The 25,149-nt window shown below is 37.0% G+C and overlaps 1 protein-coding gene across 1 annotated transcript in view; it reads right to left on the bottom strand.

Moving 5' to 3' along the window:
- The window catches only part of ZNF609 (zinc finger protein 609), a 206,638-nt gene that overhangs the window by 154,419 nt on the left and 27,070 nt on the right, over positions 1 to 25,149 (bottom strand). Inside the window, exon 2 of the mRNA XM_051980869.1 lies at positions 20,962 to 21,835. Coding sequence (XP_051836829.1) covers positions 20,962 to 21,708 — 747 coding nt within the window. The 5' untranslated portion in view covers positions 21,709 to 21,835. The remainder of the gene's footprint in view (positions 1 to 20,961; positions 21,836 to 25,149) is intronic.

Raw genomic sequence — 25,149 nt, forward strand, 5'->3', positions numbered from 1 at the left:
AAATTAAATATAAAGTAATTTCAAGTTTGAGGAATTAACTGGAAGTTATCAGCAAAGACATCCTGTGGAAGGTGACACTAGAACTGAGTGAGTGCTTTAGGAAAATTAAAATTCATTATAAGCACTTCCTACAAAAATTCAGCCTTACCAAAGCAAAAGGAGAACAGAAGCCCCAAAACACCTGAGTCAGTAAACACTTGACATGCTAACAAGTACAGCGACATGGAAGCCCAAGGCAGTACAGCCTTGGAATACAAACCAATTGGTAAAATCACAAGCAGCATGGGCTCATAAAACAGTAACAAGCAGTACAAAAAGGAAGTTTTGTTTAAGACCTAATGGAGCCAGATTATCCTGAAAGAATTCATAAATGAAATTGGCAGGACAACAAATAAATGAAAAAAGCAACAAATTTATCTGAACTTCACTAAGTCTTATCTCAGTTGTCAGGATATAATGGAACAAGATTTTGAAGCCTAACATTTCTGTTTCCAATGTGATATGGTGAGATTTAAAATAGCATTAAGAAGATGAAGTCATTTTTTTAGTTGAATATGCTTATTTGCTTACAAGAGAGGTTTTCAGTTTCATTTTGTTTTAATTAAAGAAGGTTGTAGGAGAGAAAAAAAGAGAATAGTTATGTAAGGGAGGAAAAAAGGATGGTCAATTTTTTTTTTAAAAAACAGAAAAAAAGTTAAAGGGGCAGCTAGATGGAGCAATGAATAGAGCACCAGCCCTCAAGTCAGGAGGACCCGAGTTCAAATATGATCTTAGATGTTTCCTAGCTGTGTGACCCTGGGCAAGTCACTTAACCCCAATTGCCTCAGCAAAAAAAAAAAGTTAAAAAGAAGACATGGACTATACCCAAAGAAAGAACACTAGGAAATGAATATAAACTGCTTGCATTTTTGTTTTTCTTCCCTGGTTATTTATATCTTCTGAATCCAATTCTCCCTGTGCAACAAGAGAACTGTTCAGTTCTGCACACATATATTGTATCTAGCCTATACTGTAACCTATTTAACATGTATAGGACTGCTTGCCCTAGCATGGGTTCTGTCAATAAAAAAGAAGAAAGAAGAAAGAAGAAAGAAGAAAGAAGAAAGAAGAAAGAAGAAGAAGAAGAAGAAGAAGAAGAAGAAGAAGAAGAAGAAGAAGAAGAAGAAGAAGAAGAAGAAGAAGAAGAAGAAGAAGAAAGAAGAAGAAAAGAAGAAGAAGAAGAAGACGATGAAGATGACGACATGGAAATGCAATATAGCTTTTTAAGTAACATGGTGATTGTATTTTTTTTAAAGGACAAGTTGATGGAAATGGGAACCAAGGATTCATCTTAACAGCCTCTTTTTTTTGTTTGTTTTTTTTTTGTTTTTGCTTTTTTCCCCCATGTGGAAATCCTCTAATTTTTAATAAGTATAAATAAACACACCTATATATCTTTTTTTTTTTAAATAACTTTTTGACAGAACCCATGCCAGGGTAATTTTTTTACAGCATTATCCCTTGCACTCACTTATGTTCTGATTTTTCCCCTCCCTCCCTCCACCCCCTCCCCTAGATGGCAAGCCGTCCTTTACATGTTGAATAACACCTATATATCTTTAAGGAAAAAAAAACTAATTTTGTAAGATCAGCTAGGTTAGACCAAAAATACTTCAAGGAAATGCATGACAACATTTTGAAACCATCAATGGTTGGTTTACAACCCATTTCAAGAAGGGAAAGATACCAAAAGAATGAGGGGAAAATTACAAATATCTTTACTCTAAAAAAGATTATTAAAACAACATCAATAATCTAAATTGTTTTATTATTTTTAAACAAAATAACATCTAAGATTTATTCATATAGTGCTTTAGGTTTACAAATAACTTAATATGTTATCTTATTTGAGAGTCATGACAATCCAGTGAAGTTTATCTTCATTTTACAAATGAGTAAATCGGGGCTGACAGAGAATAAATAAGTGACTTACCTAGGATAGCAAGATTCAAAACCATTATCTTCCTGACTCCAAGTCCAACAAAATACTAGCTACTACTATGAAATTTTTATGAGAATGAAATACAAAAGGTATCAATATTATCCTTGGGGGGAAAAAATAAATAAGGAACAAAAAGACTTATAAATGATTTTCTAGAGAAAAAAACTTTAAATTTTTTGAAATATTTTATTCATTCTAGAATTCACACAAGTGAAATTTTATAGAACTCTAGATTATTCACAAATTCCTCTTCCCTAATGCAGAAACTGATATTCCTAAATCTGACCATTACTTCTCATCATTCCCCATGTTTTGTTTTGTTTTTTTTAACCTTTCTTATACCTATTCTTGAGATTTCCAGTCCCTCCAGATATCCCTGGCATGATTTTCCTCTCTCTCCAAACTCAACTCAATTAAGTTGGTCATTCAAACTTTATACATCTCTACTCTTAAATCCCCTCTTGCAACTCTAGTCACCTCATCCTATTATCAGTTTGGCCCAAGGTCAGCCCTGGATCACATCCATCATCCCAAATTCCCCTCTCCTACTTGAACACTGAATGGAAGGAAAGGAAAATCTCACCACCCAATTGGCTGGGTACATCATAAATTTATCCTACCTCATCTGGGCCCTCACTAAAGCAAGGCAGCCTTTTTTTTCCCCCTTAACTACTTAATTATCTGTCATTCACTACAGAAACTATCACAAACTCTGTCTTCCTCTTCAATCTTCCTTGTTCCTACAAAAAACCCACTTCTCTATCCTTTTCTCTCAGCTACTTCTTAAATAAACTGAAAATACTGAAATCAATTAATATGAGCTCCTTTTCCCATTTTCATCTCCAAATTCCCTGACATCATTGCTTGGTCTCTTTCTTCTTTTCCCTAATCTTTGACAAATATGTGGCCTCTTTCTTTGTCAAGCTCATCCCCTTACCCATGCACCTAATCCTGTCCCTCACTATTTTCTTCAGAAGACTGCAATTCTCAAATACTTTCCTCTTTTGGAGTCTTCAATCTCTTTATACTTTCTTTAATACTTTCAAACACGTCCAAGCTGTCCATTTTTAAAAACACAATCCTACTATCTCCCATAAGCTACTGTCTGAGAGCTCCACTTTTTCTCAAATTCCTTGAAAAAGTTAGGTACAATCAGTGCCTCCACTTCTCCCACTCATTCCTCAACCCTTTGCTATCCAGTTTCAGAACTCACTCAACTGAAACTGCTCTCTAAAGTTACCAATGATCGCAGCTATTCAATCAGATGGTCTTTTCTAAGTCTTCTTCTCAACCTAGCAACTGCAAATGATACAGCAGACACTTCTTTTTGGATATTCTTCTCTTCTCTGGGTTTTTCTAATATTCCTCCTCTCACTGTTTCTTTCCTATCTGTCTTGATAGCATTTAAGTCTTTTCCAGCTTCTCTGAATTCCTCAGATTTGTTTTTTCTTATCGCACAATAACTAAAATTCCATTATAAATCACATACCACAATTTGTTCATCTATTTTACAATACGTACCTACTTTCTTTCTAGTTCTTTACTCTCATAAAAAGTGATGCTATTGGGTGGTACAGTGGATAGAACACCAGCCCTTTAGTCAAGAAGACCTGTGTTCAAATCTGGCCTTAGACACTTAACACTACCTAGCTGTCTGACCCTGGGCAAGTCACTTAACCCAATTGCCTCAGTTCCTCCCTCCCCCCCCAAAAAAGTGATGCTATTTAGGTTTTCATATATCTGAGATCTTTATTTGGGTCTCTGACTTCTTTGGATTAGATACTTATCTCTAAGTTCCCTAGATCAAAGAATGTAACAATTTCAGTCACTTATTTCATGTAAATCCAAATGACAGGATAACTAAACCAATGCATAGCTATGCTAGCAGCATTAAATTTTCTACTGAGAATCTGTTTAAAAGAAGTGTCTCAAGGGACATTATGGAGGAACTGTTTAACTGGAAAAGATGACAGAGCAGAGTAAGACAATTGCAAATGTGAGGAATAACAAATAAATAGCCTGAATGTTAAAACGGTGCCCTTAAAATAAAGTAAGACCTAGAGGAAGGTTTCTAGCAATTTGGGTGGATCCTCTGTGGAAAATGTAAGAGAGAATATGGACAAGAATATAGATAACAAGGATGAGAAGGCATAAATGGCATTGAAGAGAACACAACAAGATGATTCACTGAAGCAAAGGAATGGGTCCAATGGAAAGAACACTACATATGGAATCAGAAGGCTTGGGTTTCAATCTCACATCTCTTACTTACATATTAAGTGTGACCTACAACAAACCACTTTAGCTATTTGAACCACAGTTTCCTCATCTGGGAAATGAACCAAAGATACAAAAGTGAAGGTCTCCTCTCTCTGAATCCTAGCTCTGAATGTAGGATCCTAGATACTGATTTAATTATTGAAACTCTATATTCTATTGGGTTGTAAAAAATCAAGTTGACTATTGTGATTATTTACCCTTGACAAGAATACTATTCAATAGCTTTGGTCCAAGAATATCACAATATAAACTCCATTATATATACTTATGTGGATATTTCAATATATAAGAGTCATCTTTAAAATTTTAAAGGCATATTTCCTTAATAAGGACAGCATAAGATCACAAGCATTATAGTTATTTTCTTATTTAGAGCTTCCTGGGTATCAAGTAGCTCTTGGGAACCCCAGGTGTATTATCATTTTTAATCTTACTTCTGAAGTCCCAAACTGTTAAGCAACATCAAGAGGTGGAAATGATAAATAGGAAATCAGTTTTCCTATCCAACTGACTGCTGCTTTGAAGGCAGAGACTATGATTTTTACCTTTCTTTGAATATCTAGCCAGCACATAGTACTTAATAAATGTTTGTTGACTGACTCAGTTTTGATTTTCTAGGAAGCTAAGTACCTAACTTCTAAAGAAACATGTCAATTACAAAATGCTACCCTCTGTTTAGCTGATCAAGGACCTGCTTATAAATCTTCAAAAGAAAAGCAAACTAACTCTAGATGACTTGAAAGCAGAGCCAAAAAAAAAGGATTTAAATGACAGATTATCGCCAGTTTAGCAAATTATTACATGCTATCCTGTATTCAGCTCAAAGCTTGGGTGGGTCTTCAAAGCCAAAAAATAATTTAAGGTTTTTTTCCAGGCATATGATCTGTGCTTTTTAGTGGACATTTTATGTTGAAAACTGCACATCTCTACAAAGGACCAAGTGTTTATTTCCTGCAGCTGCTGAGAGGTCCCACCACTTACTTGTTATGTGAACTCCAAAAAGTCACTCTCCCTAAGCTTCATTTTCCTCAACTATTTGAATATCCAATGTGACACAGAGCAAGTGCTCAATAAATGCTTGTTGACTATTTCAAAGTCAGTAACAACAACAACAATAAAAATAAAATAGCTTCAGAGATAAAAAGGGTCAGAGATAAAAGGCCACCCTTTGAATGAACAAGACTTGAGTTCAAATTCTATCATATCAGCAAGTTATTTAACCATTCAAGGATTGCCAATCGACATTAGTGAAGAGATTTTCCATACTTTGGAGTTTAGTGCCCTGATAAAAACGGATTTGGACCAAAATTTATGCATAAATTCATTAACTCCTTAGTGTCACTCTTCTCCTTCTGTACCAACAATTCCGAGGAGCACAAGAAAGAGATGCTAATCCCTTCATAAGCCTAATTGCAATACTGCCAAAAACAAAATGCATAAATACAAAGGTTAATTTTTAAAAAGATAGAGAGATGTGATTATCACCCACCTCAACTTGCTCTCTCCACTTCAGATAAAATTCTCCACAAGGAATTATAGAGCTGGCAAAAAACTTGGAAATTAACGAATTTGAGGATGGTAGGGAAAAATTAGAGATCTTTCAGCCCAAGGGTAATCAAAGTCAAAGAAGTAAAGGAAAGTAATCAGGAAAGTCTGGGCAGGTGACTATGATTCTCAACCTTCCCAACTCACCAGCAATCAGAAGGCAATGCAAATCCATATACATGTGAATTGAGGATAAATTCCCAGCCAAGGTCCGATCTTTTACGTGGTAAGTCTTCGTGAAGTTTTAAAGTAAATTAAAATTTTTCATAAATTAAAACTGCAAGAAGACTTTTGGGATATTTATGTGATTGCCATTCAAGTTCCATTTCTTAATAAAAACACCTCTTTTCAACAATGAGGTGATTCAAGGCAATTCCAATAGACTTGTGTTGCAAAGTGCCATCCACAACCAGAGAGAGAACTATGAAGACAATGTGAATCAAAGCAGAGTATTTTCATTTTTTGTTGTTGTTACTATTTGTTTTTTTTCCTCATGTTTTTTCCTCTCGACTTTTTTTGCACAGCATGTCAAATATGGAAATATATTTAGAATAACTGCACACATTTAACTTATATGAGACTTTTGCTATCTTGGGGAGGAAACAGAAAAAATTGGAACACAAGCTTTCAAGAAGGTGAATGTTGAAAGCTATCGTTGCATATATTTAAAAAAATCAAATATGGTTAAAAGTAAAAAAATAAAAAAGAATGAAGCATCTCATCACCTCTCTGGGACAAAGAGAGGGACTAAGAATAAGAACAGATAAAAATGGGTAAATTATATAGCTATATAAAAGTCAAATGTTTTTTGCTTAAAAAAATGGAAACATGTATATAACAAAGATTTCCAATTCACAGTAGATGGCTCATCTAATTCAAATTACACATACTTGAATTTTGCAATGGTGAATAACAATACTTTGGCAAATTACATTAAGAATTTTTGCTTCTAAGATCTCCATTTAATGCTCTTTATTATCCTTCTGTCCATGCTCTAGAAACACTGTAAAAGTCTCTGGACTAATGAAAAATTTTTTTTCTTTTAATGACCTGTCAGTCCACAATTCATATATAAATGAGTTCTAATGCCAAGTCACAGAGGGAGACATTTCCATATCAACACAGATGAAATCACAGATCCAGATGAGAGAGATCTGCATTATGAAAGAATTACCCACTATGTATACAGTTTTCCCCTAATTGCAAATCTGTTCTTAACTTTTGTGAGGTTTGAGGAAACTCACTATAGCACAATAGTAAAAGGTAACAAGTTCTGTGAGGGCAGGAATAGGATTTTTTTTTTTTTTGGGGGGGGGGTTGTTTTTGCATTCTATCTAGCATATGAATCTTTAACAAATGAATTTAACTGAAAAACAATGAAATGTCACCAATATTAAATCAAATTTCAGGCCAGCTAAATAAGGCCTTAAAAAAAAAAAAAGCAAATTTTGATTTTTTTTTGAAACCTCAAAACAACTAAGTTTGAAAATCATATTTCTGACACAAAATTTATTTAATCTGTTGAACTAAATTGAAAATCAAAGTCAGGATACAATGATGTTGTAAGGGTAGAAATACTGAAAAGATCCTTATTTATGTTTTCTTCTACTCCTTTGAGTCACACAGATGATCTTTACTTTGAAATCAACTACAATCACATGTATTTACGACCCAATACCTCAGCTCGACTAAATTGACCTACTCTTCTGAAATTCCCAAAATGGTTCCAAATCCTCTTTATACCAATATCATAAAGGATATCAAAGGCTTCAAATTTGTTAACTATTGTCCTACGGCCAATATGGCAAGTTTCCCATTTGGATAGGTGCTTTTAACCATAACTAAATTGTGTCAGAAGAAATCTTTTAAAACAATAATGTGAGCTGGCATCACTCTGATGCTAGTGCTACCAATCAGGACAATCCCAATGACACAACTGGGAAATTAACTGGAGAGAAAAGCAATCTTCCTTCTGCTTTTTACTCTCAAATACTCCTCCCCCCAAGAGCTCTGAAATGCACATTCATTTTATACACATACAGAGATATAACATATGCATTGTATGTACACGTGCATGCATGCTCACACATACACAAATAGCTCTCGGCAGGAACCAAAAAGTCAAAGCCTAACCCCATGGTTTTTAAGTGAGCAAGTCCAATTTCCTTCTTTGTAGCTCTTGACACATGCTGGCTGGGAACCGTCTGGATTTTTTCTGCCTTGTTTCTGCACCAGAAGGCTCTGCACTGCAGGTCAGGAGATGATAAGGAAATGAACAGTGTAATTTCCAAGGCCTCTGAACAGGCCCTGTCAGCAGCTCTGGAGGCGGGTTACTCAAGCATGGCTTGAAGAGTGAAAGCCACAGAGAGGAGGACTCACAGAGCCAGCAGTAGCAAGAACTCAGCTGTGCACATTACCCCCACCTCCAGCCTGAAAACCCAGGCTCTGAGATTTTTGTTAGTAGAAGCCCTTATACCCCAAATGGCAAGTACACAAGTTCACGCCAGGGAAGATGGATTAAAGGGCTGCGCTTAGGGTTTTCCCATGCATTCATGTGTGGAAGCAAAAACACTTATTGCTCTTCCAAACTTCATTAGACAGCAAATGTTGGCAATCCCAGAGCAACAATGCATCCAACAGCACCAACACTCCAGCAACAATGGCCAAAAAAGAAACCTAGTTCACATGGTAACTGTAACCCAGCAAGCTATTTGAAATGTTCTGTGGAGTCATTTTATAGTTTTAATTTGTATTCTTTTGGACTATTCATACCCCCCAAAGACTAGATCATTCACAGGCAGAAGATTTCTCAATGCAGTATTGGAAATTTTCCACATTCAATGCTTTAAGTTGTGGCAATGAGCTTAACCATGTTCAACAGTCATTATGTACCAATACCTGAATCTTACTTATAACAGCACATTAAAGCACAGATTCAAACACACTTCAGATCAAACTGGGTATTTCCATTCCTCCTCCTCCTCCTCCTCCTCCTCCAAAGCTACAAAGTAAATACATGATGTAACATCAATAGGTCCAAACAAAGATGCTAGGGGGAAGGAAGGAGGAAAGGGGACCCCTCCCCCCAGCTGCATTAAACTGAAAACAAGCATTTATTAAACTCAACAAAGTTGAGTGCAAAGAATAGGAATACAAACCAAAAGAATATTCATCCCGGCCCCCAAGGAGCTTACATTCCATTAACAGGTAGGGAGATAAAAAGCCAGGAGTCAGGCCCTAGAGGGTGCAGGAGAGCCAGTCTGGGGCCCTACACAAAACTGAGGCTAGGGGCTGGCCTTAAGGCCCAGAATCTAATGAGACAGCATGGCTTTGAAGTCAACAAATTAGGACAGAACTGGGAAGAGAAAGCTGACCTTTCAGCCAGAAAGCCCAGGCATTTATACCTGCCTCTGACAAAAAACTGGTTGTGGAAATTTGGACAAATCATCTAATATCTCAGTATCTCAGAAGGGAAGGGAAGGAAAGGGAAGGGAAGAGATGGGGAGGGAAGATTATCTGCATTATGAAAGGATTCCATCAAGCAGCTTCTCCCCTAAATCAGCTGAAAGATAAGCAAGTCCCCAGTACACACCAAGGCATTAACTATTAGTTTTGAAAGAAACAACTAAAACTCCAAGACTTCTTCCTCTGATTTACTGCTAAACTGCAATATTGGGGGGGGGGGGGGGAAAGAGAGGGAGAGAAGAGACAAAAGGGGAAATATTGTTACTAGTCTAATGACTTATCCAGACAAGTTGGGGAGTTTTAGAGTCCAGGAGAATATTGGAAGGGATCTGCCAAGTGAATAAGTTTGGTTTTTCCATATGTAAATATGATGCATTTCAAAGCCAAATACAAAGGTTCTGAATATAAGACCAAAAAAAGCCTTCAACTCAAAATTGTCTGGCTAAACTGAAAGAAGTAAAAAACAAAAAACCCATCATCTTTGTAATTTACAATCTTAAAGAGCTGCCTAGAGCAGAGTGCAGTGATGTGTTCAGGGACAGAATCAAGAAACATTTATTAAATGCCTACACAGGTACAGCGCTACATGCAAGTCAGTTCCTATGCTTAAGGAGCTCATAGCCTAATGGGGAAGACAAATAAACAACTAAGTTCATAGAAGATAATGAACAGAACAAAAGTGCTAAAATGAAAAGGAATAAAGAAAGACTTCCTAAAGAAAATGGAATTTTAGCAGGAACTTTAGGAAAGCCAAAAGGTGAAGATGAGAAAGGAAAGCATTCCAAGCACAGAGGACAAAAGGTCTGTGAAAATAAATGCCAAGAGTGCCTAGTGCAAGGAACAGCAAGGAAGTCAGTGGCTATAGTGGAAGGACTTTGAATACCAAGGGAGGATTTTGTATTTGATCCTGGGGTGATAGTGAGCCACTGGAATTAAGTCATTAATAGAATGATGTAATGAGAATTGTGTTTTAGAAAGATTACTTTGGCAACTGAGGAGAGATATGTGACTGTCACGGCTGTTATAATAGTCCAGACATAAGAGGATGAGGTCCTGCAGTAAGGTGGTAACAGTGTTAGGAGATAAGAGGGCATTTGTGACAAATGTTACAAAGGTAAATGAGACAGGTCTTCACAACAGATTGGATGGAGGGAAGGAGGATGAGACAGAGAGAGGAGCAAAGGATGACAACTGACCTGAGTGCCTGGTTGAATAATGAGGTCAAAACAGTGAGAAAAAAGAGCAGTTTGCAGGGAAAGAGGTATTTAATTTATGTGGAGTTTAAGATAGCTACTGGAACATCTAGTTTGAAATGTTCAATAGGTAATTGAAGATGGGAATCCATTGATCAGAGCTAGACAAGTAGATGTGAGAATTCTCAATATAATGACAGCAAAGTATAAGAGGTGATGAGGTCACTTATGTGAAATAATATGGAGAAGAAAGCAAAGGACAGAGCTATTATATCAGAGGCAGAACCTGAATCCAAGTCTTTCTGCCTTGAAGCCAGCTTTCTACATATTAAAACATTTTATCCCATAAGACTTCTTCTGTCCCATTAGACTGCTAGACCCTTGAGAGCTCATTTTCTTTGCCCTCCTTTGGGTCCCTAGAACTTAGCACAGTTCTTATGCTAGTCAGTAAGCATTTATCAACTTACTAAAACATGCTACCTCTTTCTCCAGCATCACAACATGTAAATTTCATTTCATTTATAAAAATATTATTTAACTCTTGCCCATCTCTTCCAGCTTTTCTCTGAGGGCTTCCTTAGGTGTTCTGGAGTTGTTGTTTCTCTCTTCATCCTCCCCCAGAATTTGTATCTTGAACAAGCCCACCACCATAACAGCTGCTTATGGTGGGATTCTTTTTTTGTTTGCTCTTTCTTTTAGTTTACTTCCTGACCCAGGATTTGACATTTAAACTGGAACTTACCATAGTTCAGGAGGAAGGTCTAGGCCAATTCTTTTGTTTTCCTGGGATATTGAATGTTGTGTTATTATAGGATCTCAGGGACATGATGAGGACCTGCAAGCTTGCATTTATCTCCAAATGATTTAACCAGGACAAATTCTGATTACTGTCCCTCTGCTCTGAGTTCTACAAGTTCCTGACTTGGGTTTGGATCTATCTGAGCAACATGCAAGAGAATGCTGCCAGAAATGAGGAAACCAAATTATCACTCTTTGCTGATGATATGATGGTATACTTAGAGAACCCCAGAGACTCTACCAAAAAGTTATTAGAAACAATCCACACCTTCAGCAAAGTTGCAGGATATAAAATAAACCCACATAAGCCATCAGCATTCTTATATATCACTAACAAAACCCAACAGTTAAGAGTTACAAAAAGAAATTCCATTTAAAATAATTACTGATTGTATAAAATATTTAGGAATCTATCTGCCAAGGGAAAATCAGAAACTTTATGAGCAAAACTACAAAACACTTTCCACACAAATTAAGTCTGATCTAACCAATTGGAAAAATATTAAATGCTCTTGGATTGGGCGAGCAAATGTAATAAAGATGACAATACTACCTAAACTAATCTATTTATTTAGCGCTATACCAATCAGACTCCCCAAAAACTACTTTGATGAACTAGAAAAAATAACAACAAAGTTCATATGGAAAAACAAAAGGTCAAGAATTTCAAGGGAATTAATGAAAAAAAAAAAATCAAATGAAGGTGGCCTAGCTATACCAGATCTAAAATTATATTATAAAGCAGCAGTTACTAAAACCATCTGGTATTGGCTAAGAAATAGACTGGTTGATCAATGGAATAGGTTAGGTTCAAAGGACAAAACAGCCAATAACTTTAATAATATAGTGTTTGACAAACCCAAAGACACCAGTTTCTGGGATAAGAATGCATTATTTGACAAAAATTGCTGGGAAAATTGGAAATTAGTATGGCAGAAATGAGGCATTGACCCACACTTAACACTGTACACCAAGATAAGATCAAAATGGGTTCATGACCTAGGCATAAAGAATGAGATTATAAATTGGAAGAGCATAGATAGTTTACCGCAGAGACCTGTGGAAGAGGGAGGAATTTATGACCAAAGAAGAACTAGAGATCACTATTGACCACAAAATAGAAAATTTTGATTATATCAAATTGAAAAGTTTTTGTACAAACAAAATAAATGCAGACAAGATTAGAAGGGAAACAATAAACTGGGAAAACATTTTTACAATCAAAGGTTCTGATAAAGGCCTCATTTCCAAAATATATAGAGAATTGACTCTAATTTATAAGAAATCAAACCATTCTCCAATTGATAAATGGTCAAAGGATATGAACAGACAATTCTCAGACAAAGAAATTGAAACTATTTATAGACATATGAAAATATGCTCCAAATCATTATTAATCAGAGAAATGCAAATTAAGACAACTCTGAGATACCACTACACACCTGTCAGATTGGCTAGAATGACAGGGAAAGATAATGTGGAATGTTAGAGGGGATGTGGGAAAACAGGGACACTGATACATTGTTGGTGGAATTGTGAACACATCCAGCCATTCTGGAGAGCAATTTGAAATAATGCTCAAAAAGTTATCAAACTGTGCATACCCTTTGATCCAGCAGTATTTCTACTGGGCTTATACCCCAAAGAGATACTAAAGAAAGGAAAGGGACCTGTATGTGCCAAAATGTTTGTGGCAGCCCTGTTTGTAGTGGCTAGAAGCTGGAAAATGAAAGGATGCCCATCAATTGGAGAATGGTTGAGTAAATTGTGGTATATGAATGTTATGGAATATTATTGTTCTGTAAGGAATGACCAGCAGGATGAATACAGAGAGGACTGGCGAGACTTACATGAACTGATGCTGAGTGAAATGAGCAGGACCAGGAGATCATTATATACCTCAACAACAATACTGTTTTGAGGATGTATTCTGATGGAAGTGGATCTCTTCGATAAAGAGAGTTAATTCAGATCAAAGATGGACAGAAGCAGTACACCCAAAGAAAGAACACTGGGAAATGAATATAAACTTGCATTTTTGTTTTTCTTCCCGGGTTATTTCTACCTTCTGAATTCAATTCTCCCTGTGCAACAAGAAAACTGTTCAGCTCTGCACACATATATTGTATCTAGGATATACTGTAACCTATTCAACATATAAAGGACTGCTTGCCATCTAGGGGAGGGGGTGGAGGGAGGGAGGGAGGGGAAAAATCGGAACAGAAGTGAATGCAAGGGATAATGCTGTAAAAAAAATTACCCTGGCATGGGTTCTGTCAATAAAAAGTTATTTAAAAAAAAAAAAAAAAAAAAAAAAGAGAATGCCGCCAGAATCAGCCCCTATCAGCCAGCTGGAAAGCTTTGTTGGTAGAATGACAGAATTGTTGGCTCCCCTTTAGTCTGGAATTCTTGCTGGCTATTCCTCAGAGTTAGATACTAGAACTGAAATCAACCACACTGGTCCTTCTAGCTTCAGTACTTTCTCCTTTCTCAACACACCAGGACCTTCCTACCCCAGAGAAAGCCATTCCTAGGCACTTGCTTCTCCCCTCAATCTACTCTGGATCTGTGATCTACAACTGGATAATTGGGTGACAAAACTGATAGTTGGTTCTGACCCTGTTGCTGTGCTCTAGCATAAGTCTAATGCTATCCCAGTATGGCTTTCCAAGGGCAGGGTACTTGTCCCTGACCCCAGTGTCTATGAACCACTCTATCTCCCTATAGCCACCCAGTCTAGACAAATAACTTAAGTCACTTTGACTTTCTCAAATTTCCCCATTAGAATTCAGTCTAGTACATTTTCTTAGATCCATCAGAAAGAATTATGGGGGGAGGATGAGCTCACCATACTACTTCCAATTACTCCACCATTTTGCCTCAGCCTTTAGCCCAGCATTTCTAAGAAAACCATTAGATTGAAAACTCAGAAAGACCTCATTAGCATAGTTTAAAATATAAAAAGAATCCCCCCCAGGCACAGTACAGTAAAGAAAAAAAGATTCATTCAAATATTCATTAATAATTTATTTTAAAACTCTGTATTAACAGAGGTTTAAGAACACATTCCTTTCTGCAGAGAAATATATAATCCTAGGACTCAGCCTGGCACTAACTATCCATGACTGTAACAAGTAAGCCAACTTAACTTCTCATTTGAAAAATGAGGCTGGATTCATCTCCCAAGTCTCTTTTAGCTCCAAAATTTTAAAACAATCTGATTCTAGGACACAACATCAATGGAAAAAATAAGGGATAAGGGAAATTCAGGTTGGTGGGGTTTTTATCTATATAAGTAACTTTCCCAAGACACAAACCAGTTCTATATAGGAAATTCAGAGGCTTTCCCCACCCCCATCCCCAACCACCACCACCACAAAAAATAAATAAAAGTGTTCTAACAATTCCAGGAAATAATGCCGAATGATGCCACCAAAATCTAAGAGATTAATTAGGAAGTGGATAGAATTTGAGGGGAAACTCTGAGTAGGGATTGGCAAACTAAATCTATGAGAGAAGTTCAGCTTAGCCATTTGTTTTTATACAACTCATGAGTTAAGAATGGGTTTTCACATTTTTAAATGGTCAAAAAAAAAAAATGAAAGACACATTTTGTGATGTGAAAATTATATGAAAATCAAATTTCAATAACCATAAATAAAATTTTAATGGAACATAGCTATACTCATTTATTTACATAGTCTATGACTATTTTTCCATTGTAAAAGCACAGCAGAGTAGGTGCAACAGAAACTTTATTGTAGACTTCTCCTTGCTTTGAAGGGGTGTTCAGCACACCACAAACAGCAGTGATGTTGCTCCAATGTTATAGGCAATAACATTTTGAGTGCTACATGTGTTGATTGCTGTACCATGACTTCTTTTTTTTAATTACCAGCATATATCCATCATGTCAATACAAAAGAAGCAAATTTTGATTGTGGTATTTTAAGTACAGCATATAGATTGTTTTATCAAGTTAGATGGCAAAGCATGGTGTTCACTGTCCTCACAGAACGTAATTTTTGTCTTACCACTGCATTCTTGATGATTCTGGAGGAGTGAGGCTGATGACTTTGTGAAGTTCTGTCTCACTTAAATGCAATTCACACACAGGCCAAATTTTCATCCTTATGGTATCATAGATTCTCTTCAAGAATGAAGGACATATATAAGCAAATCAGAAGAGTTATCTGCACCCAGAGAGAGGACTGGGGGAACTAAGTGTGGATCACTCTTTTTGTTTGCTTACATTTTGTTTTCTTTCTCACTTTTTTCCTTTTTGATATGATTTTTCTTATGTAGCACAATAATTGTGGAAATATGTATAAAAGAAATGCTTATGTTTATCCTATATTGGATTACTTGCTGTCTAGGGGAGGGGGCAGGAGGAAGGGTAGGAAAAAATTTGGAGCACAAGGATTTATGAGGATAAGTGCTGAAAATTATCTATGCATGTTTTGAAAATAAAAAGCTTTAATAAAAGGACAAAGAAAAATATGCCAATGACATTACCAGACTAAGCATTCATCAAAAAATATTCCCAACTCAAAGGAAAGCAACAGAACAGAAATATTAGAAAATAGACTATTTCCTCATAGCAGAATTTCTTATTTTAATAATAGCCTTTTATTTTCAAAATACATGCAGAAATAGTTTTCAACAAAACCTTATGTTCCAAATTTTCTCTCCCTTACTGTCCTATACAGCAAGTAATTCAATATATGTTAAACACATACAATTCTATGTTTCCACATTCATCACATAGCAGAATTTCTCAATAGAAAATGAGATTGCAACCAAAGTAAGTTTCTGAGTGGCTTTTTGATAGCCAATAAAGAAAAGTAATTTCTAGATAATGAGTGAATTAAACAGTGTTTAATTGCAAAGGACAAATAAATATATCCAGAGAAAATTTACTTAAAACTATTAGCTTTAAGGAACTGGAAACTGGATGCCTATCAATTGGGGATTGTCTGAATAAGTTATGGTATGTTAATGGAATGGAATATTATTGTTCCATAAGAAATGATCAACAGGCTGGATTTTAGAAGCATGAACTGATGCTGAGTGAAGTGAGTAGAAGCAAGAGAACATCATAGACAGCAACAATATGTGATGATTAATTGTGATGGACTTGGCTCTTTTCCAAAATGCAATTCCAAAAGACTTGTGATGAAAAGAGCCATCCACAGAGAGAAGAAAACTATGGAAACTGAATTATCTATCACAATACATAGTATTTTCACCTTTGTTATTGTTGTTTGTTTTTTTCCTTTTGATATGATTTTTCTTGCACAACATGATGAATATCGAAATATGTTTAGAAGAATTACACACATTAATCTATATTAAATTGATTGCTATCTAGGGGAAGGGAGAAGTGAGGAGAGAGGGAATACAAGGTTTTGTGAAGGTGAATGTTGCTGCTTTATAATTATTATAAATAAATAAAATAATGGAAACTGAAAAAAAATGTCTATTACCCTTTTGGTTTATATGCTCAGGAACTAATTGGTTTCTGACAACACCTATCGGCATGAAAAAAATTTTTTTTAATTTGTAAATACATCATTATATATCAGTATTTACAGATGAAAAAAGAATGCCATTCTTCTCATTACTAGACCATATTATAATAAGTCAGACAATTGTTATTAGATTTCAAATTTTGTTAATAAACATTTTGTAGAAATTGTTTTTTCTTATTACATAAGATATCTACATAATATCTTCAATTTTTACCTCTTGGCTACACGATGCCTAAAATATTTACAATCTGGCCTTTTACAGGAAAAGTAAAACTAGACTACCAGACACAAGGCTGACCTCCCTTGGGCAACCTGAAGGCAGTAAAATAGAAGGGCTAGGCCAAGAAACATAAGCCAAGGGAAACAGAACAGAAGTGAAAAGAACTCAAAATGGCACAAAAAGATATAGAAACAAAAATAGAATTTTTAGAAGGCTGAAAGCAAAAACAAGCCAAAAGAGGTAGATGAAGGCTTTCTTCATTAATCTGTATTCTGAATTTCCAGGTCCTTTATTTGCCACAGCCTACTTTATATGATTTGGGGAAAAGGTAAATAGTTCCAAAAACCTCCCAGCACCCAACCCTGACATATCTAGCACACTCAAATCAGACACACAAAGTCTGTACTTTGTGAACTTTTTTTTGGCTTGTCAGAATGGCAGCAATTGCCCAAGAAAGGATAGCGAGGCATAACCCATTGCTCCCATAAAACAACTTATCAATCAAAGCCAAGCCAAGTGAATAGGAAAGAATCTGAAACTCTCTTCTGTTTATTTCTTTAACATTCCCTTCCCCTATAGCCTCAACTGGCACCAAGTTTTTAAAAGTGCTATTCACTAACAACTAAGGCTAGCAGTAGCTGCTAGTAATTACCCTTGATAATTCTTTTATCCCAGGGAAGGGGAAGTATTTCTGGAAGCTATGAATACCTATGTGTGTAGATGAACAATATACACACATGAATACATATAACTTTTTCCTCATCACAATCTTCTAAAAGAAGGTCACATCTATAACATATAGAACAATGCTTTCACTCACTGAATATAGGTATGAATGCCCTTGAGGAGGGCTGGGTAGTAGAAGTACTAGTAATGGTGATGGGGCAAGAAGTCTGAAAACACCTAACAGTTAGAGGTGCAAATAAGATACTTCTACCCCATATCTCTCTTTCCTGCCTTTCTAAGCTAAAAAACAACATTAGTCACCAATTATGGTACACACCTCTAATTCCAGCTACCTGGAAGGCTGAAACTGTTCAATCTCAAACTCAGGAGTTTGTGAGGAAGTGGGGTACACTGATTGGTATCACCACTATTATGCCTAAACAGCCTAGGTCAGCGCTTCAGAGCCAATCAGTAGTAGGAGCAGGCTTATATGTAGTCCCTAAACTTCCAGGGGAAGGGGGGAGGGGAAGAGGGGGGGGGGATGAAGAGGAAGAGAAGGAGGGAGAAACCAAATCTTATAATTAAAAAATTAATATAGCTATCTTGCCTAGAAAATCGTATTGAGATGTGAATTTTTCTGCTTTATTACTTAAATGAAAAGTTCCTGGTTCACAGTATCCAATTCCAGAACTAAACTGGTCTTGAGGAACTAAATTATCCCTAAGTTGGACTGTCAAAAAACAATCCTGGCTCTTATCTCCAAGAGCTTGAGGAATGGGATGAGAGATGGAACTTCAAAGAGACTCTTAAATTTTTTCCAGTAAGCTATCTTAGAAACCAAAAAAAAAAAAAAAAAAAAAAAAAAAAAAAATTGTGTCAACTACGTGCATAGCACTGTGCCAACTATTGTGTCATATGGAAGTAGCTCTCTACTACCTACTTCTTGGCTTTTCTCTCATGTGTTCCTCAACTTTTGACTGGGTTCCAGCCCTGCTTTCCTTCTCCTGTGCCAGAAATGCTCTCACTCCTTGTACTTTTGTATTTATCTCCATAGCAACTTCTTCATATTTATTTAAATAATTGTTTATTTAAAAGCCAGAGAAGCTTGCAAAAAGCTAACTCCAACTGTAGACACTCAGCCTGAATTAAGGAAGAGGTCACTTGCTCATCGTAGTGGTGCCAAACTGCAGCGAACTATTAGCCTCCAAGGTTCCCTCTAACAATTACATCCTTCTTCCAAAAACTGAAGCCTAGTTTTTCAAGTCTAGTTTCTCCCCCTGGCCTTTCTCCAAACCCTCACCTTAACTCTGTACTCACCAGCTCACTTGAAGGACAAGCCCTTTCAATACTGACTGTATTAGCAAAAGCTAAATCTCGGCAGAGATTCCAAACATGGCTACCATGTGAGGACCCTCTGTCCACTGGACCCTCTGTCCAGTGCCCTCCTTATCTCTACCTTCGCCTATACTTTAACTTTGCTTATCTAATAATAAACCTCTTTTATCAATCTAAAAAAAAAAAAAAAAAAAAAGCTAAATCTCTCTGGCACCAAGTTAATGTCGTTAGTTAGATGTACAACTACTCTCGGCCCCACTCCCCCTGGAGAGCAACCACCCAGACAGCTTCAATACTTTTATGGATTACATTTGCCTTCTGCTTGGAGCCCTTCACACACGGACCTTAGTCCAAACTCTGCAGATAAGCAAGTACCACACAGGTGTTCATAAGAAACTCTATGTTAGCAAAATGATCCAAGCTAAAAGGAAGATGGAGCACCTTTTTCTGCACTGGGAGAACTGGTCTCTGAAATTTTTCCAGAAGTAATTTACAGATGTGGGGCAAGAGTTTCCTAATAAGATCACAGTAGGAACACAGCCAGCTACACATAACAGACAAATGAATCTGAAACAAAAATAAGTATTTCTTCCGCTTCTGGGACATCCTAACACAACAGAAACCATCGGCCCCTAGAAAAAAGGCAACAAGTGCAGGACAAATAATACTAATACTCAGGATGGTAAAGACAGAGGTGTATTGGAGCATCTATGCAGCACAAACCCATCTCAACCATCCATAGAGGCCACTGACAAAGGATATGAATCAGAGAAATTCATAGCCTTACAAATTATATTGGTCTGGATTTCCAGGAAAAGAAGGGCAAGTTATATAGGGACACCAATCACCATAAAATAACATAACATCCATCTATTTATTAAACAAAGAATTAAACATTCCCTCCTGAAGCCGATATAATTATTGAGAAAGCAATTTATACTGCATCTGTTGGGATCAGCTGAATGCACAAGGTGAACAGAGCAGAGATGCAAGAGTCAGTAGCATAGTTCTGACACCAAAACTTTTTTTTTGAGTAAACTATAAGGTATAGATGCAGCCTGACCCCCACATTTAGACTTTCTTTTTGTGAATCAGGCTCCTCCTCCCAGATAATAAGATCAATTCTCCTTCCCACGATTATAAGCTCATCTCTCATCTCATCTTCCCACCTGGAAGGAAAAGAAAACACTCCCTTGGAAGCTATTAAGTAAAGGGAACGCTCTCACTGCCAGAGGAAAAAAGGTATTCAGAGTGAGACGTATTTGGCCAATCAAATTTTTTTATAGAACACACAGACACAAAAAACACTCTGGGACACTTATTATTCCCTTTTGTAGGTTCTCCCAAAATCTAACCCTTTCACAGCACACTGCTCTATCTTATCACCAGCCTACCCTTTATCACTTAGTGCTAATATTTTCCAGCCTTTCAGGCTGTCCCCAACCTTTTTTTGCATTTTGTTAGGGAAAAAATCTTTTTCCAGGTCCCCACAAAACTTTTAGCCTTACCAGAAATCCAACTTTTTCAATCTACACATATGCCTAATCCAAGTCCAGTTTCCACTTTGGCCCCCTTTCTTCAGTTAGATAGGGGAAAAAAATGGGCCTTACTCAAAGTTTGGTACCAGCTTCTAACATCAAACACCTAAGGCATGGTTTCAAAATATATATATATATAAATAAAAGAATGTTCTTGAATTCTACCAAAAGAAATTCCATCCTTGAAAGTAACTGGATGCAAGATGAGAAATTCTGTTCCCGAAATGCCCATTCTACCTAAGGAACCCACAAGAATCACACTACTTGGAGCAAAAAAAAACCCACCATCATTATCAGTTACTTTGACCTTTTAGTGGCCATTAACCATAAACAAATAAATAAATGGACCTCTCAGAGAGTACACACAGCTTCTAGCAGTTAGTATAATGCAGGCCACCGCAATTCTTACCTTTTCAGACTTGACTTTCTTCAGTGGACGGCACTCGCTTTCCCCTTCCTCTGGCTCCTGCTTAACTCCCAACGGGTTGAGTGCTGTCCCTGGCTCAATGGCTATACTCCCAAGAGGCTCTGTAGTTCCAGTGTCCACCCCTGCACTTCCATCATATTGGCTGCCCCGTCCTCCCAAGGCAAGAGGCTGAAGAACCCCCGAATCCTTCTCTGAACAAGTCCCCACTCCCTCATTTCTCTCCTTCTTGCTCTTCGATGAGTTACTCTCCTTCTCTTTCTTAGAGCTTGCCACATTTCTGGATGCCTTAGCAGCCTTCTCTGAACCCTTGGGGGCAATAGCAGTTACCAGGTTTCCTGCATTAGCACCATCCCCTGATCGTCCCTGAGCTTCTTTCTTACCAGATGCCCCTTCACTTGCTGTGAACAAGGAAGCCCCTGGGGTGGGCTTTCCACTGTCCTTGCCACTCTTACTCCTTTTGGATTTTGACTTGCCTTCCTTCCCTTGTGGTCCTGGCACTGGAGTCACAAACTTGATGTTGTCCGGCAGTGTGGCCACAGCATTGGGGGCTGGTAGCCCCACCTCTTTCGAGCCTGACATCTCCAGTTTCTGCTGGTCCTTCTCCAGGTCAGCGTCCAGGTCAATGATGAGATTCCCTACTCCAATGTCCCACTCATCCCCACTGTCGTACGTTTCAACTGGATTTGCATCTACTCCTTTCCCTCCGGAGGCTCCACTGCTCAAGGACATCTTAGAGTCAACGTCCCACCTCGAGATTCAAGCCTCTTCCTTGCCCCCAGCTTTCAGATTTTCAGTGGTAGCTATTTTCTCAGACCTGTAACAATCTTCAGCATATGCCCAGTGGACAACATCATTGCTAGAAGGAAAAAAACAAAAAAAAAAAAAAAAAAAAAAATGGTCGTTTAAAAAAACAACTGAAACCTAGTCCCAGTCTTCATATTGAAAGGAGGCTTCTTAAGGGGGCATTTTAGATAATAAGATAGACAAGACAAACCAGTTAACTTTGGGTTTTTGATTCAAGCCCCAGACAAAATCAACATCCATACCACCTCCCTCAGGGAGGGGGCAGCATTTTCAATGTCTAATTTGATTCTGTGATAAATCTTAAGTCAATGTTCTTTAGTGTCAGTTCCCTCCATCCCTGATATAGTCTCTCAATACTACCATCACTGCCAGCTGGCAATTCTCCCTGAATCAATATAGGCCCCAGCAGGTCACAGCTCATGGAGTCATGAAGCTATTACTCTTACACTCCTGTTCTCACTATCTCATGTTCAATTATTTGAGTCCCTATTAAGATCATAATATCCTCTTTTTTTTTGCAGTTGCATCTCCAGAACCTAGAACAGTATCTAATTCACAGTAGATGCTTAATAGATACTCACTGATTGACTGATTTGGCTACCTAAAGCCACGTTAAATGTTTTTAGGTTTTTTACTAGCAGAGCAGATCTCAGCTACAAATGTTCCCCATTACTTTTCTGAAGCAAAAAAGAAGCAATCTTGTTAACTACCACTAGCAAGAAAAAAATGCAATATAATAGGAAAGAATATGAGAACCAAGACCACTGACTGCCAAACTTCAAGAAATATGCCCTAATAATGAATTCAGCCAATCATTTTCAATTAATAGGAATTTAAATCAGAACTGCTTCCATAGAGGCTTTATTCATACTTCCTTAATTCCTTTTGCTTCAACCCATGTTCTATGTTGAGATCTACTCTAAGACCAAAAAAACAAAACAAAAAAAACTGTCATCAATCAGACAACTTCAAAGAAAAATTGCCCCTCCCGTTCCCCTCATGTTCAGCCTTAACAGAACTAGGAGTGGGGGAGGGAAAAAAAAAAAAAAAAAAAAAGACTTATAAGGAAGATGACTCCCTGACAAGGGAGCTAGGTAATTTATCCAAAAATCCAATATGACCAGGATATATGTTTGAGAGCAGGCTTTTAAGACCTGAAGAGTATTTGTAGAAATGGAGGCTCTTCTGAATAGCCATTATTCTCCTATGACACTGAATATGTAAGTTATATTATGAGTAATACTTTCTAATTTTTCTAAAATTCAACTTCCTTGTCTCAATAGGATTGGCTAGTTAGTAGTGATTCTGGTGGTATACTTCCAAAAACACAAACACTACCATAAAAATGCCAAGGACTCTTTAATCAGCTGTCAGCAGAAATCAAACTATTCCCCATCTGCTCTCTGCAACATCCCTAGCTCTCTACAGCTAATAATCAACTCTCTGACAGGTCATTAAGGAGATTTTTAACCCCAGGAGATGTAGTAACATGCAAGCTAGGAATGAAAAGCACTAATCTCTTATCAATAGCAGAGAAAGTGCAGAATCAGGAGAACCAATGCTCTACAAAATCCTTAAGTCACTTTAAGCTTTCGAATACTACTGTACAGATTTTCTTCCCTTCCTTATTAGCTTTCCCACAGACTAACCATAATCCACTTTCTGTCTTGGAATGAGCACAACAACTCAGTGATCTAAGCCACAAAACCACCAGCTGAGTCTACCTGATTCTGGAGTCCTTTCCCTCCTATGCTTTGCCAGCTATTACCCTTTATGCTTTGTTCCTACAACTGAGATCACTGAAAAGCTGTTCTCTGCCTAGATGTGCCTATGGGGAGTAAAAGAGATGTACAGTGATCACTCTTCCTCTCCCTTCTCCAGCTCCCAGAGCACATACTCATCCCTGTCTATATGAGATAATCCATCACAAACACCAAAAGCTTGAAACTGCACCTTCTCTGAAAGCCAGTTTTTGTGCCCAAATAGTCTGCATTTTGAAATCACTACTACTAGTACACTCAAGAGCTGAGCCCTTTGTACCTAGACAATGCATTTTCCCAGATGATGCCGTGGAACATGCCAACATCAATCTCAGAAGGCACGCATTCCATGATCAAGGCTTCAGTGAGTGTTCCAACTGAGAAACTTTCCATTTACTCATTTTACATATGCCCAGAAGGAACAAATATCAAATAACATGTCCAAATGAGTAATTTAATTTCTGAAGGAAAAAAAGTTCCTTCTTTTCTACCTGTACTTCTTTATCTTCCTATTTATTATGTCCAAGCAGATCACTTAACTTCAGACTCAATTTCCTCATCTGAAATAAGGATAAGGATGTATTTCATACATCAAAGGATAATTATAGAACAGCATTTTGCAATCTATAAAGTACAAGGTAAATGAGCTATTGTTATGAGCTATACTGTTATGTTAGAAAGGTTTGAAGGTTATTAACTTTTTTTATGACTTGGAACCCTTTAAAAATCTGGTGAAGTCTATAGACCCTTCCCTTCTCAGAACAGTGTTTTAAAATTCATACAATATATGAGACTGCAAATTAAGCCAATTATATTGACAGCCCAATTGTAAAGATAAATAAAATTCTAAAAATCTCCCAAATTCACAGACTCTCTTGAAATCTATCCAGACACCCTAAGGATCCATGGACCTGATGTGAAGTAGCTCTGATTTAAAGAGTTTCAGTCTTAGCTAACCCAGATACTTAGGTATCTATGTGCCCATGAAAGTAGCAAACTCTAGGTTTCAGTTTCCTTCTCTGTTACAAGGAGATAATGGATCATATCACCTATTATACAAGTATAAAGGAACCATGGCAATCTTTACATAGGGCTAGAAGGAAAATGTTACAAATAGGAAAAAATAAGTAAATCTATAAACATAATCAATTCTTATCCTTGAAGAATTAAAAAAAAAAAAAAAGATTCTCTTTAACTTAGTCTCTTTTAGAAGCTGTCTTAATATAAAAATCCCACTCTGCATTCTATTGCTTACTGACTGAACTGTTAGCTGGCTAGTATTTACATAGCACTCTAAAGTTTATAAAATCTTTTCCACGTATCTCATGACAGAAACCAAGTACACTAGAAGGAAAAACTTTATTTATTTAGGCATTGTACAGAATATGAATATATATATATATATATATAAATAAAATAGCACATAACCCCAGTCAGTAATCTTACAGCTTATATTCCTTTCTAGGAACACAAAATGACATACTAGATATAGCACTAGACTAGACATCAGAAGGACTAAGATCTAGTCCAAACTCTGTCAGTGGCAATTAGGGTGATCTTCAGCAAATTTTTTTTAATGCGCCTCAATTTCTATTGGAATCTTAAG

The sequence above is a fragment of the Antechinus flavipes genome, chromosome 2 (genome assembly GCF_016432865.1).
Source record: "Antechinus flavipes isolate AdamAnt ecotype Samford, QLD, Australia chromosome 2, AdamAnt_v2, whole genome shotgun sequence".
Classification (NCBI taxonomy): Eukaryota; Metazoa; Chordata; class Mammalia; order Dasyuromorphia; family Dasyuridae; genus Antechinus; species Antechinus flavipes.